This window comes from Ambystoma mexicanum, chromosome 9, assembly GCF_040938575.1.
Source record: "Ambystoma mexicanum isolate Mex_15411 chromosome 9, UKY_AmexF1_1, whole genome shotgun sequence".
In the NCBI taxonomy this organism is placed as follows: Eukaryota; Metazoa; Chordata; class Amphibia; order Caudata; family Ambystomatidae; genus Ambystoma; species Ambystoma mexicanum.
Window position 1 is genome coordinate 1,186,634,887 of NC_090931.1, and position 16,532 is coordinate 1,186,651,418.

A 16,532-nucleotide genomic window follows, 5' to 3' on the forward strand; every position below is an offset into this window, starting at 1 on the left:
GAGCAACATATCGTCCTTTCTGCTGGACTAGTGCCTACCTGATGGGACGGCCCTGCGGTTCTAGGCGCTTCCGTGTTGCCTTTTTGGACGTGAATGTAGCCCCTGTGTACCATGATGGAACAGGGCGTCACACAAGCAGAAGCTGGTCATTTCTTGCGGATGCAGCCCACAATACTGGAATGTATTTTGGAGTTCATGACCTAATGGCTGTATGGCCCTTGGTGGTTTTGTGGTGCATTAAATTTCTATTCTGTTTTTGTTTGTCTCATTTTTCTGCTCATGTTGCTGTACTTAGACCATCACATGCCTGTGCTGCATCAGTGCGGCAATGGTGCCATGGCAGATATGGATGCCCACTCACAAGGCACTTGGAGCCCCTGGATTCATTTGTTTGTTGGCATGCATGGGTGACTTGTACATTTCACTGGTTGCATTGTGTGACTTCATTGCACCTACGAGGAGTTGTGCAATGTGGCCAGGGAGTGGTGTACAGGCACTCAGTAGGGCCGTTTACGGTTGATTCGCGATGCCGTACTTCTCACCATGGCGGAATGGTACTTTCCGCCATGCTTGATGGCGTTAGGTACATGTCCGCTAGGGTCGGAATTCGCGTACCGTTGCGCCATGTGGTAATTACGGTTTGGCATGGCGCGCGTGCGCGTACTTGGTGCAGTTAGCGTTGGCGTTCACTACGGTGTCGCTAATGGCATCGTACTTTACGGTGACGGGTCGTAATCGCACCGAGCGCTATTCGATGGCGGTATTGCATTTCCGCCATCGTTTTTCGATTTCCGCCAGGGTCGTAATGAGGGCCATTGAACCTTCCCTAGCTGGAATGTGAGGGGTCTGAATAACCCTGCAAAAATGCATAAGGTAGTAGTTTATGCAGAGCGTCATGGGGCTAAGATACTCATTCTTCAGGAAACACACCCGAGGAGGAAACTAAATGACAAGCTAGCAAAGTCATGGGGAGACGCCAGGTGTTTTATGCTGTACTCCTCCTATTCATGAGGGGTATCAATTATTATTCATAAGTCATTGGGAATTAGGATATTACGTCAAGAAAGGGATCCTGAGGGGAGGTTTGTGATAGTGTCAGGGACACAGGGCAGGAACCTCATTACATTGGTGAATGTGTACGGCCTGAATGTGGACAATCCTGGATTCTATGATACCCTACGGGCTAAGTGTATGGCATACTCATATACACAATTATTAGTGGCTGGGGACTCCACTGCGATTTTACATGCAGGTGGAGATAGATCCACTGTGGGTGTGAGGCCACTATCCTCGTCGGCAAGAGTAACCCTGGGGGATATGGCAGACCTCAGCCAGGTTGGTCTGTGGAAAACAATACATCCAGAAGAGAGAAGTTTTATGTTTTACTCCTCTGTTCACAATATGAGTTCCCGCATCGACTACATATTCGTGGGTCCGGTCCTGGCCTGTAGCGATGAGTATTGTGCCCTGTGTCCGAATGGATGCTTTCTGACCGTTCTTCGGTTGTGTGGCAGTTTTGACTGGCAAACGTAGTGTTTGCTCACCCGCAATGGAACTTTAAGAGTCAAGTGAAATTGGAAGTGGTTAATAGAAGTGAGGTGCAGGAGATTATATCATCATTCTTTGCTGTTAATGTGGGATCAGTGGCTTCAGCATGGACCATCTAGGAGGCGTTTAAGGTGAATATGAGCGGGCGATGCATTTAAATTGAAAGTGGGGTGCTTAAGGTGATTCAGAGAAGACTGGATATGCTGGAGGTGGAGCTTGGGAGTAGGATGTGAGCCTCTGTTGAATCCTTGACGGCTGCTCATCTTGCGTTGTATCTCTTTAGAGATGAGGCAGATAGGTAAGTGTGTTTTCTGGCAACTCCCCAGCTTGCTCGTAGGTATGGGGAAGAAGGGAGGCCTGGTAGGTATTTAGCCGGATTAGTGAAGTGAGCCAGGGGTTGGACGAATATACCTACGATCAGGCATGTAGATGGCTCAATGATTTCAGATCCCGAGTTGATATTGGCAGAATTATATGATTTCTATAGCAACCTTTATGCAGCTAGGGAGGGGGCAGACCCAGATACTATGAGGTACTTTGTGGAGGTGGCTGAGATACAAGGGTTAAGTGGTCATGTGAGAGAAACACTAGGTGCCCATATAACCATTGAGGATATCATGAAAGCTATTAAGGACCTCCCAACTGCCAAGTCAGCGGGGTCAGACTGGATCATCTCAGAGTTTTTTAAAGAGTTTGGTCCCAATGTGGCAGAATACTTGCTCCAGGCATGCCTTGAGGTGGGATCTATACCTCACGCCATGTGAGAAGGTATATATTATTTGATATTGAAGCTCGATAAAGACCTGTTGAATTGCGCATCCTGCAGGCCCATATACCTCATTAATATGGATCTGAAAATATTCTTCAAAAAATGAATAGATTACTCCCCTTTCTTCCTTGTATTGTGCATATTGACCAGGCTGGTTTTATCCCGGGTCGATCTACAGCTCTTAATTTATGGCAGTTGTTTGGTGTGCTATACAGGCAATTGGGGGCACAATTAGAAATAGAGAAGGTGTTTGGCTCGGTCGCTTGGGATAATTTGTTTGCTGTACTTGGGAACAATTCAAAGCCAAGCTGGTACAGTCTGGGCTGGCATTCCAATTTATTTTGAATTCAAGAGGCATTTCGTGCTTGGTCGGGGTCATTTCCAGTGGAGCCACAGACTGTACCGATCTTGAAGTTCCTGGTTATCGCCGCTAATGCTAAGGGAGTGGTCTCCATGATTTATCAAATGGTGTTGGTTTCCGCCCCTGGGGTGGTACCAACTACCACGTTGAGATGGTATGTGGATGTTGGAGAGGATTTAGGAGATGCAAAGTGGAGAAATATGTGTTTACATACAAGAAAGGTGGCGACTAATTCTCAGTTTAAACGAATATAGTTTAAAATCCTTCATCGGGTATACATGCCATCCAGCAGTACAAAAGAGACTAGATCGGACTTGTGACAGACAATGCCCTAGGTACAAACGCAGGCTTTATACATATCCTATGAAATTGATCACTCCTGGCAATTATTTGGCTGTGGGTGGTAGAAACAACAGGGAGCATGATCATTTGTGATGTCCCATTAGACATTTCCTGTTGTATGTTTGGGTGGCTACCAGGTATCCCAAGGGGTGGAAGAAGCTATTAAAATGGCTAAAGGATTTACTGTGGTGCTGTCATATCGAACAAGAATATTGCAGGATACAACATGTCAGATCCAGGCCTGGGGATATATGGGACCTGGTGCGTGGCCTGCTGTTATCAAGGGATGCAATTTGTCATGGGGCAGTGGTGGGAGAGGAAGTTGTAGACCCGGGCCCCACTGGGTAAAGTGCTTGGGACTGGAGACCTTCTAGACTCGACTCTTTGGTATTTTTGTAGCATTAGACAGCTGTGAGGGAGTTGCCCTCATACGATTGCAGTGTGTCATTGCATGTTCAACTGACTATGGATCAGCTAGTGATATGTGTATTGTGTAAAGGAAATGTGAACCAAAACAGAATCGTTACAAATACAGTTTTTTAAAGAAAATGCAACAATCAGAATGCAGGAGAACATCAGGGATGGAATATCAGAGTCATCTTCTGTTTTGGGGGAGGAGATTGAGCTAAGACTATCTCTGGCATGGCATCTCGAGAAGGATTTGCGTCTCGAGAAGGATTTGCGCATACATAACACACCAGTGACACAATGTGTTCCTGTCCAGGATCATAAAAAGTCAGACAATTAGCCCCATTATAATGATGTAAATGCCAGTTTTGGTGGATCCAAATGGTGTCTAGGAAGAGAAGTGGTCGAGTGACATCCTGACAATAATGACCAAAAATGTATACTCAAGAGACTTTGAGCAACTGTTTGTTCACTGCCAGGAAGATGGATCATAAAAGGGAAAGGGAAGAACAGATCACCACAATCAACCTTAAGCCTTCAATTATCTGTTGTTCACATAAAGAGCCTTGGACATTGAAAGTCAGCTTTGAGTTGTCTGTTGATCCTTTGTCCAGTGTCACAACTCACTGCTCACTGGGACCAAAAGTACTACTAGGCTAAATCAGATGTTAGCACATTAAAATTGACCTAACTCATAATCTAATGCTGGTATTGAACTCCTACATATGTTGATGTGGCATTCATTCTGAAAAGATTCAAATATCAATACTGACGAACTGCTAGCCATTGTACATATCAACATTTTCATATTCAACCTGTTCAACTAAGAGTTGTATCCTTACGTTCTAGTTTATTCCAGACGTTTTTCAAATCGCAGAAGATGGAAATGAACACAACTTGACTATCATAAGCACTATCCCTATTTCCTGTGACAGTGAGCGTGAGATTTGCAAACTCACATTAAAGATAAGCATTGAAGATTCAGGTAATGTACACAATCCAGTGAAACATAGATTGCAAATTGACTTACTGAAATTGCAAATTGACTTAATGAAATTGCATGTAAACGAAGTGAAAGTATCTGTTGTCTGGCATGAGAACAGTTATTACATAATTATTGTTTCATACGAATGACATAAAAATGTAATGTGTTATTCAGAGGTGTCTATTTTTGTAGTATAATGTGGGGCTGTTTTCTGCTTAAGAATACATGTGGCAGTGACTGTACACATGCACAACATAGTATATTTATTTTAGATAGCCTCCTTAAACTTACTCTGGTGGTTGAGAATAGGTTTATTGTGGGAAGATCTATTTCTCCGAATAGGGTGGTTCATACTTTCTTTTAAAACTTCAAGTGATTTTATCAAAAATGATTTGTGATTTTGGGCATTCGATAGCGGTTTTCTGTTGGTGTGCAAGGTTTACCAATATCATGGCATTTTGCTGTTTGTGTCCTTGTTAGGAACGTTATTTTATTTTGCAAATTTCCTTCATTGACTTTTATGAAGTCCCTCAGAATATCTGATTATTGTCTGGATTCTGTCTAATGTTTACAGCGATTTGGACACTTTTACCTCACACACCTGCTTCCTTGATTGTATTGCAATCTGCCTTACTTTGTTTTTTAACTTTATTTTTACAGAGTAGCACAAGCTGTTGTCAGTCTGTACTGCTGCAGGGACACTTTGTGTCCCTTTCATTTCAATTTAAGTAACAGCCTTGATACATTTGTGATGTGCTCTAAAGAGGTTTTTGGCAATTAACGGTTCATATCTTCTTCCCAGTGCACATCTGTGCACCTTTATTTTATTACAAATATCATTACTTTTATAGTACAATAATTGGCCTCATTATAAGTCTGGTTGTATCCCACTGTTAAATTCGGTGGGATACCACCAGACGGTAATACCGTTACCAGCACTTGTGCTGGAATTACAGGCAGATTCCAAGTGCCAATAAGGGCCATTTTTGATGGTGGGGTGCCCTAAGCTGGAAGTAGTTCTGGCCACCCCACCACCAAACTCTAAGTATGCAGGTGTAGTAACATGCCTGTAAACTGAATTATCAGCATGTTAACACCACACCAGCATACTTGTAATGAGGCCATATTATCAAAATGATTGTTCCTCATAGCATAAGACACATTTGTGGTGCCATATTTATTGTTGGACATCTTGCTTCCTACAAAGGAATGCATTTTCTTGCAGTCTGTCTCTAGTCTGCCAATCAGTGCTTTGTATATTTGGAAATTGGCTAAAATGGGATTCAGCACTGTCTAGTTGCAATCTACAGTTCATCCAGAGTCTGCCACCAATCAAAGAGTCAGCTTCCACATAAAACCTTAGAGGGGCCTTCTCACCTCCTTTTCCAAGGGTCCTGAATTCTACCCTCATTAACTCCCCTCTACAACTGTTCTAGGCATGGCCCTACTAATGATAATGATGTGTTATTTATATAGCGCCTTTATCCAAAGTGCTTTACAGAGCACATATTTAAATACAATATCACCCAACTGAAATTGGCACTCATTTATCGACCTCAGAAGGATGAAATGCTGAGTTGGCCTTGCCGGGATTCGAACCTGCGACCTGCAGATCACAATCAGATTGCAGCAGCGAGCGCTAAACCCACTGAGGTATGTTACCGGCTGTCATACTATGTGCCATTCCAAGTGCTCATTGCCACTGTGGGTTCAACTCCTTCTGATTGGGGTATCCTCACTACCACCTGCTTTGTACACTGTTTTCTTCCCCCTTGTTCATTTCTGCCCTATGTAGTAGATCCCTAGTGCTGCATTCCTTCTCATTCCCAGTCTCCTAATGCTGTTTCATTGCTCCCGACTCTTGATATTCTTCGCCTGCCTCCTCCTTTATTAACCTCTTGGCACATGTTACACACCTTTTGCCAATCTGTGGCCTTACCGCACTGCATTCACTCATAAAGGTTTACTGTTTGGCTCCATTTACCCTTTAATATACTTGACTTCAAGGTTTGAGTTACATCATTGTGCAACATGCATTCAGTATTGTTTACTTTCAGTTTGGTGTTCACGGTTCACTTATTTTGCTTAGTTTTAAGGTTCCATTCAGTTTGGTATTCAATATGAACTTATTTGCTTCAATGTTAAGTTTCCATTTAGTTCAGTATTCAACATGCATTTGATTGCTTAGATGTTAAGTTTCTGTTTAGTTCAGTGTTAGGACTCATTTTCTATACTCTGGCCTGGTGGACAGATGTATAGAAGGCCAACACTTGTATAAATGTGCGTTATAAATGCCATATATCATATCCAACCTATATAGTGACAAGGACAACTCTGAGAAGCTGTAGCCAAACCAGCTTAGGTCGCAGTGACAAGCGGTCTAGGCTAAGTTATTCAGAGGTGGTGAGCTTGTAAGGGGTCCACAGTGAGGTCACACAATGGGAATCACAGATTGCACTAGACAGGATGCATAAACACACATTTATTTATTTATGGCCAAAACACACTATGAAAAATGACAACTAGCAGGTAGAGGTATCACACAACACTATCAAACAAAATACATATGTACATTCACTTTGTTATGGGGCACAATACATATCAGCAATCTCCTGCAAAGGAAAGGTTAGACAATTGTTATGCACTTAAGATTCACAGAGATGACTCCTAACTAAAATTGTCCAGCCCTAAGTTGTCTGGGGCCTTTTGCCCAATTGTTCAGGTAAAAGTTCCACAGAAGTTATGAAGCAGATAAAAATGCACGTATGGTCTCTGGGGTCCAGTTAAGGATTCTTAGGGTTAATGTTAAAGTTAGACTGATGCCCAAAAGTAGCCCCAACAGTCAGATGTCTTGCACAGGCAAGCAATGGAAAGCCAATAATGTTAGCATTGAGGTTTATTATAAGCCCATTGACTTATAATGGTAGTGTAGGGGTAGGTTGGAAGCTCTGTAACTTACCACCGTACTCCGATTCTTCCCCAAACTTGGCAGAACATAGGAAGATTGTTGTACGTTGCTTTACCCACCGAAAGTCACAGTGCGCAATTGCCAGGGGTTGCAGGTTGGAGCTGATCTCCTGTTCTTGTCTTTCACTGTTGCAAGGACTCTTGATTGAAGAATGCAGCAAACTCGATGCAGAACCCCACTGAGGGCTGGTCTCAGGTCAGGTAAGCAATTTCAGACAGTGGTCACCGCGCACGGCAACACAGAAGGACTCAGCAGCTGTTTCCGGACTTGCGCTCCTATCTCGGGTCCCCTCGTTGCTAGGATACCAACATTCCATAGGCAGTAGTTTTGTAGGGTCAGCTGAGGATCCTCCAAGTTTCAGACTGAATCTAGGTACGGTGATGCTGACAGCACGGTAGCCCAAAAACAAAGCTGGTCAGCTGAAGGATGTTTCAAGGGCACCGCCGAAGGCTTCCCATGGCTGCGCACTGGGCAGACGTCAGAAATGGATGGTTCCTCCACTCCAAGGGTTGCAGTTCCTTTGAAGGACTGCTAAAGATCTCGAGCACAACAGGGCTGCTCCAGGACAGCAGCAGAAATTGGTTGCCAGGCCTCATTCAGACTGGTCTCAGGTTTCTTTGAGAGTCTCACAGCTGGATAGGATACTTGGATCCTTCAGATTACTCCAGGATCTCTGAAGAATGGGTGCAGGGTTCCTCTTCTTATCCTAAAAGCCAGGTAAGAAGTGAAACTCCCACCAGCCAATAGCAGGACTAGCCCACACACACACCCCAGCAGTGGTCCAATCAGGACCACTGGTGGGAACATTCATGCATACCACTCAGACACACTGAAACCAGTTTGTGGATTGGGGTCAGACAGACCCAGCCCACATCCTGCCAGCAAACACACACAGACACCCGGTACCTACCAAGAGCTTTTGCTTTCCCAGGCACTCAAAGTCTCAGGACAGGAAGAAGTCTAAAAGACAAAATGGCAAAAGAACAAGCGAAAAATCTCGTGACACGGCCATGTTTGACCAGTAGCCACAGTCAGTAGCAAACGTGGTAAACGCAGTAAGACTAACACGACAAATCCCCAAAAGTGCAAGAAAGTCACTTCTGCCACCAGCTTAACATTTTAGCACACCTAGAATAACAAAAAATCTCTGAGTGTTAGTCTAGGACAAAACAAAAAGTGCACCCCATTGTACTGCAGTGTCAGCTGCTGTGCCCAATGATAAAAGTTACACAAGTAAAAACAAAGTAACACGACTAAGGGAAACAAGGTCTCCCAGTACTGACAGCATGAAGGACATGTCAGTTTCCCCATTACATATGAGCAAACTGTACTGCAAAAAGTACAGGTCACATTAAAAAGTAAAAGCAAAAAGTTTGGGGGTTCCATGAAGATAGAAAGAAAGGTGCAGTAAAGAGAAATCATTCCTAACATTCGGTATTCAATATGCCTTTGTTTGCCTAAATGTTAAGTTTCTCCTTAGTTTGGTATTTTAGGGGTTCTTTTAGCACCAGATTCTACTAGCAAAGTAGAGCAAAATTTTTAGAAAAATCACTTGTACATTAAGGGACGCCTTTGATATTGTACTCAACACTTGTAGATATGGTTTTACTTTGTTTTTTCACCCACAACAATGAGGCAATTATTATTGCTTTCTATTCTGGTATTGTGAGCCATGTCTTTTTGGCAGAGTCCTATATTGCACAAGATCTTCTCAAAAATGAGTTTGCATGCATCTTTTCACCCAACCTCCATGTGGCCAATGTTGGGATGGAAATGCACCTATCCCGCCCCACAAGGTGCTTTAGGGTGAGGTTAATTCCCATGAGGAGACCATTGATGTGCCAGGAGGAGGGGGAGTACTTAGGGACATGCCCATAATATTATGCTCATTTTAGCTGTTTAGACTTAGTGCACCCATATAAACAGACGCCGTTTTGTAGCTATGGCAGAAACATAGGGCATGCATGGCAGCACGCTAGACAAAGGCCGCAAACCTGAGGAAGAAACCTCAATAGGCCCAAGCACTGATGAGAGAGAGACCTGTGCTGCAAATTTCCACAGAAACCCTCCTTTTTTCTGAAACTGTTGCCAACGCATTTATCCCGAGAAAGAATGTAATCTGCAAGGAAATGAGACAGAGCTAGGCGCCTTGCTGTACGTGTTACCACAACCAGGCCAGAGCAAGCCTGCGACCCCCACCCATTCAACTAAGAGTTATAGCTCCTACAAATGTTCGAGTCCCAAGTCCCCTGAATTCCAAGATATTTGCTGTAAGGAAGGCATGGTATCAAACAGTGACAACAGACACAAGTGATCACAGTTCAAGGGTGTTTATTGAACTTCAATGGGTTGGTAAAATGCCTATCTAAACCTAAATCTAAAGATGGGAGCAAGCTATGACCATCAATAGTGGAGTCTGTCATAATTAAAGGGCCTGCACTAATAAACCCACTGCCAATCTGTACCTCTAATTACAAAATGGTGTGGAATAACAATGTGTTCAAAAGAAAAGTGTTCAAGAAATGATATGTCAGGATAGTTGAGCAGTTAGCTTCCCTTACCCACGTTTTCAACATGGGGCAAGGCGGCACGTGCAGGCTGCACACACACTCTGGCTTTGTGGTCACGAGGTAACAGTCCAACACACAGGCATCAGGGTCTTCCACCAAAGTCTCTCTCGCAATGACAGTCCCTTATTGCAAAGGGCCTGATGCAGCAAACAAAACACAAAAATTCCTTTCCTTTGTCAGGGTTTCACTTTCACAAATTCAATACTGTCTCCCTCCTTTGGGCTTGAGCCACGGATCCCCCGCGTCTGGGCTCAGATCCTCTTTTCCACAATATTCACAACTTGGTCTCCCTTGTCCAGGATCAGACCCCTTTTCTACTATGTTCACAATTTGGCCTCCCTCATTAGGGCTCGGACCATGGATACCCCTCGTCCAGGCTCAGATCCTCTTTTACACAATATTCACAACTTTGTCTCCCTTGTTCATGCTCGGACCATAGTTCCCCCCTCTTTGGTCTCAGATGTTCTTTTGATAACAGAATCGAAGACTTTCGAATGTGCAATGGCTTTTGCTTAAACCGTCACATGACCACTTCGATTTGCTTCTCACAATTTATACTTCACATTGATCTTCTGCTTTCATTTCCTTTTGTCAGGATACTGTACAGAGACCTTTCGACTGAGCACATTCACAGTGCCGGACCACTATGTCAACTGTATCATTTATTTTCATCTAATATTCAAATATTCACCAGAAATGTAGCTTCATTTGCGTCTTTCATCAGTCACATTTAGCAATGTTCCTTTCAGCACTCATTTTACAATGTTGCCGCTTGAAACCTTGACTTCAACCCAGACAGGTCTGGCATCAGTCTCCCCGACTCACCGGTTGTGTTGTTCTCTGTCACGTCTTTGTTCTTGGAGCCAAGGACGATATCACAGTGTCTGCTGATCCTTCCCGCCTTGGTCAGTTACCTAGGAGGACCCTCAATATCTCCAACACACAATTCAGGATTATTCAGTCTTGTTTCCTGATCTTATGTTTTCTGCCTTTAACGTTTCTTGAAAGTAACGGCTTCCTGTCATAAAGGTCAAGGGTGTTGCCCCTCTCACAAACCTCTCATGCCTGGCTGTCATTTTCCCCTTGTTCAGCTGCAAACTCGAAACTGCTGTACCTTTGTGTGTTTTGCCTTGCTCAGAGTGTGATCTCATGCTCCACCATTTATCTGTGTGGTGGAGTGTAATGGAAGTCAGGTGTGAATGATTTTCGATAATTGCCTGACCTCACCTGACCATAGTATTGGGACATGTCATGTACAGAGCTTGGGCATGAGTCTGTTTTCTCCCAGAGCGGGCTGTCAGTGTAAAAGTGCTTGTGCAGGAAAAGGGTGGGGGTAGAGTTTATAAATATTCCATCGGGTAGGATGGGATAATGGTGTTACAGGGAATAGAGGGATACCACGTCTCAACATCTGGCTTCCCACTCCGTCTCACTGAGGACCCCTCAACCAGGTGATCCTCCCACACTGGTGCACCCCCATGGTCTGCATACAAAGGATATGGCTGTGCTCTGGCCACATGAGAGAGAGACCCGTGGGGACTAGCAGGTGAGACACCTTCTGTTTTCACAAACAGCTCACCCCAGGCCACCGACCATAAACCAGTCAACCATAAAACATCTAAGAGAACGGTCACCCGATCTATACCTTACAATGGGATAATTTATAATGTGAGGTGCAGGGAGGAATACATTATATTTCAAAAGTAAGGGTGGAAGCCTTGGAAGCCAGACGACGCAGCGGGGATGAGTGAAATGCGTGTGGCTCACAGTGACTTCAGGCCTTCCCCTGTACGAGTCCATGATGAGTATTCAATTGTATTGATATGTTTTTAAAACTGGAAAGATTTTTTTGTTCAAATAGAGCCCTGGGAAAAAGAAGAACATCAATACTCTGATCACGCCTCTTACATGTGATTCTGATTGTCAAACTGTTGTGATTTGGAAGGACATTTTGTGGGACTTTTCAAATACTCACCCTAAAGTTTAGACCCATGATACGCACTGGAATTGGCCTGGATTTTGAGCTGAATATCCCCTGCAGGCCATAGAACGCAATGATTGTTGATTGTTACAGCATGAAACTTCCACCTGAATTAACAGACCACACAGTAGAGGCGTCCTCATAACTTGTCAATCCACCCACCAAAACTATGGCATGAATGGATTGGTGCAATATACAGATCTACTATTCCCTGTTTCTGCAATAAAGTACTAAAAACTCAGAGAATATCACAATTTGAAGTAACAGATGCATGTTCTGAATTGATCAATGGCCAGGAGAAATACCCTGACAAGACCGTAGGTAGTGATGAGGAATTCGGCACCACCTTTGACCCAGAATTCACCACATTGCAGGATGAGTGAATATTGAGGGAGCCGAAAAACATTCTTTCAAAGCTGCCTGTTTGAGATTTTAAAAAAGATTACATGCAACTTTGGAAAATGTGGGAAGACTTGTGGGGAGCCATTGGTTAACTTTACTCGAAAAGTCATTGGAACCAACCGGAAGATCAAGGGGAGCTGTATGCATGAACATTGAACATTTCCATGGCCTGCTTCAACCATTATTGCCAAAGTAATAGCAGGAAATCTAATTAGTTCTTGTGCTCTATTATTCAGTGGATCGACATTTAGTAAGATTTCAAGTTTCAGTACATTTTTAAGACTTGGGTTAGTTGCCAAAATGGCATACTACCGATATCAGAGGCATTTCTTGTTCACCCGCTATAAGTCATGCCAGGAATCTCGAACAGGTCCTGGATTTTGTGACAAAATACAGCAGTGATCACTTCCAGAACATATGGAGGCCCCTAAGACACTGGCAGCACTTACTCACAATGAGAACTTTGGTAGGGAACAAGCGAGAACTGCTGGTGCTTTTGGTATGCTTCAGTACAACATGGTGTTTAAAAAGGAATGGGTGGCTAACCAAGAATTAGACTAGATGCACTTTGATTTCATGCAAGATCACACTTTGACTGTTTTGGCAAAGGAAACACATGGCCAGACTACTGAATATGTTGCCACGGCACAGACTACAGCGACGAACATTACGAATGTGGTGCATACTCCAAAGTCAGACATTGTGGCAAAACTAACAACCACATTCAAGTGAAGTTGTATGGTCAAACAACATTCTTCATTTAAATTTACTAGGTAGCAGAGTGTGGGAGAAGGGTGTGTTTGGCAGATTATCAATTCATCACTGTTGCCTTAAACAGTCTTTCATCACTGCTTGTTGCTGCCTGAGACACTGCCCCTATTTAACCCTAGCCGCTACGTGGAGTGTTGTAGCAGAGTGTGGGAGAAGAGTGTGTTTGGCGGTGCTCAGCGAGTGGCAGGCGGCTGCATTGAAACTTCTATTTATCTGGTCTTCTTTCCAGCTACCTCGACTCTTACATCTCAATGTAAGAAAAAGTCAACTCATTGATAACCATGCCGGATAAGACGACCACAAAAAGTCAACATTACAATCTCCGGAAGAGCAAACCTTATGGGAAATGCTCTGGCTACCAACGAGAGGAGAGAGAGTAAATTAACAGTAAAAACCATGATTTAGTGAATGCCTCCCCCACCATTACTACAGACGACAAAACACGATCTCGTAAAACTAAATCTTACTGTGGCTTTGCCCAAATTAAAGACTTCTTTAAAGTGGGGAATGAAGTCCAACCAAACGTATGTTTACCCAATGGTGCTGTTACTATTGCTGAAATCCATCCACCACAGTGGGTACAAGTGCCTCTACAGCCACCCTACATCTTACGATGCAATCAATGATAACTCTTTGCTGGAACTTTGCTACCGTTTCTGTGGGATAAACAGATCCACGGCTGAAGCAGAAGACGCAATGGTGGACCGCATGAACGACAAATTAGTCACGCAATTGCCTGAAGTAACGTGCCAAATTACTGGTCCTTCACCACGTCTTTCCAGCACTCCTTATTTATTACCTCTCTCAGGTCTCCACAGCTATCAGATGCCTGATATGCCTGTGCAGTCAGGGGTCATCAACATCAACGATCACAATGGATCAGGCTGACCCCATTCTGTGGCTGGCGAAAAAGAAAAATCTACCTCTGAACCATCCCCATTCCCTTCAATGGCCTGTTACACTTTGGTCTGAAAATTTTGATCAAATTAACAAATGAAATCTACTATCAGACCCTGAAAAATGGACAGACATTAGACTCATTTATACAATCAAAAGACACAGCACATGTAATTTGTCCTTTAAAAAGCACTAACGATAGCCACAGGGAAATAATAGATGAATCTGTAACTCCCATTCATCCAGTTGAATCTATTGAAGTGGCTAATTCATATAACATTACTGAATCACCCTTAAAATACCCTATTCATAAGGAACGTAGGATGTAGGTGAAAAAACATGAGCAACGTTACCCATCCCCAGTTCCTTCTAACAGCATCGAGGATTATAATAATGAATATAGCCAGCCATTGAACTCTGCAGTCCCTTCACTTGTTGCTATTAAATCTAAAGCAAAGCGCCTTAGGAAGCATGTTAACAGGAAAAAATAAAAAAGAGAGCATCTGCTAAATTGGGAACTTTGACTAGATGGTTGGCCATTAATGATAAAGTTAAAGTGAAAACCCCCATCGCCCCTAACAAACAGAATTATGTGTCCAATTTGCCTGCTCAACCAAGGATAACACTGTCCAAAGATTGGAAGGGAGACCATTATGCAAAAACTCACAGGAAAACGGTTTCCATGAAGAAGAAGTGTGTAATGACAGGGCTACTGCTAAGAACAACAGATTACGGACAATTATAGAAAGTTTCGGCAAGCGAACAAAGAAACCATTCAACAGACCCGTATTACTCAAATTGTTTGCCAAGATTCCTGCATTGTGCATTTTTAAATCCTGTGATTTTTAATTTTTGCAACCCTTAAAACGCCAATTCGGAGCTATTTCACTCGTCCATTGTGTCCTTCCATCTACAGCTTCCCTTATTTGTGCCCATGAGGACTCACTGAACTATCTTGGATACGAACTTTGATATTGGAATCCCTATTAGCACTGACTCCCAAGCCTGCAATCAGTGTGGCACATGTAAGCCTACACCTGCAGTGATTCTCCCTGTGCACGCTGAAAGCTCAGTGGAGAATCAAGCAGGCTGGAAATGGCTTAAGAAATTATTGGGGCAACTCGAAGTGGGCCAACCATGAGCGATTAAAGTCGCCTCTTGGCACACTCCAGGGCACTCCCATTTTCTTAGCCTGGGCGCTTTACTTAATGTAATTACTAAATACCCAATCTTCCTCTTACAAGAATCTTGGCTTATGGATGATTTCCACACTGATACTCACTGTATTTATCAAATACATGCGAAAAAGGGAGAAAAAGGCTGCACTTTTGGCGCACTGATTATGGGTATTGGCCATGATTTTTAGTCATGTGAATTAGCTGTAACATCTGGCAATGATTTTATCCTAGCTGCTGAAATTAAAGGCAAAGTTGGTATGCTTATTCCTAATATCTTGATCATAAACATGTACGATCCTCCCACTAAAGAATGCACAGTAGATATACATGACCTACTAGACAATCTACTTACAAATTGGTGCCTGAATGATGGTAATGATGTGGTAATCTTGGGTGGTAATCTCAATGCTCATTGTGGGACATCAACGATGAAGGTGGAGTTTGAGAACATCTTACCGATGCATTGGTTAAATACAAGAGTAATGCTAGAGGCAGAATGTGGATTCACTTTTTGTATGACTGGGACATTTGGAACTAAATGGAAAAACTATAAGTGATAACCTGCGTCAATGTACCTGGGCCAATGGTAATAAGTCAGTTACCCTTGATTGTATGTGAGGGAATACAGCAGCCTTCACCTATATGAGTGATTTTGATGTAGTATTGCTTCCATTTAGTGATAATTCCATGGTTGTAGCCCATCTTAATCTGTCTCTGGCCAGCCTCGATGTCCGGGGCCCACTAACATCGAGGTTATTAATAATGGATGCAGGCTAAGATGGAATCAAACCAACATCAAGAAAATGTCTAAAATATTACAACTATTAATGTGTTGTCTTACTCATGATATACTCGATTTAGGTAGTGACACAATTGAGACACTCATCAGTAAATGGACTGGTGAGGTAGCCTCAGTGCGTGGTATTCCGGCTGTTGCATCTGACAAGAAATATGAGTTTCCATATGATAGAGAAGTCGTGATCAAAAGACGTTTATATCAGCGTGAACTTCGCCGTTTGAAGAGAATCTTCTCATCACGGACAGAATATACCTCTCATAGTAACCATCTGACAAATAGGTATAGGGAATGGTGTAAGCGACGCCGCTTTGAAAAAATTAACCTAAGGTGGCAAGGTCTGATTGCAACCATCCAAAAGGGCAATAGCAGAGCCATATGGAAAGTATTAAATAAAGCTAATAGGCAGTAGCCTGACCCAGCCTTTGAACGCCATTGACAAACAGACATGGGTAGAATATATCTCTGCTAATATGTACGATGACCAGATTGTGGATAAAGCTGCCTGTACAACAGGTGCCTGGCCTCCGACAATTAGTAGAAATTATATAATCAA

At 43.2% G+C, this 16,532-nt stretch overlaps 1 protein-coding gene across 1 annotated transcript in view; it reads left to right on the forward strand.

Moving 5' to 3' along the window:
- The window catches only part of LOC138489003 (von Willebrand factor D and EGF domain-containing protein-like), a 3,370,177-nt gene that overhangs the window by 1,213,904 nt on the left and 2,139,741 nt on the right, over positions 1 to 16,532 (forward strand). Inside the window, exon 7 of the mRNA XM_069616529.1 lies at positions 4,278 to 4,413. Coding sequence (XP_069472630.1) covers positions 4,278 to 4,413 — 136 coding nt within the window. The remainder of the gene's footprint in view (positions 1 to 4,277; positions 4,414 to 16,532) is intronic.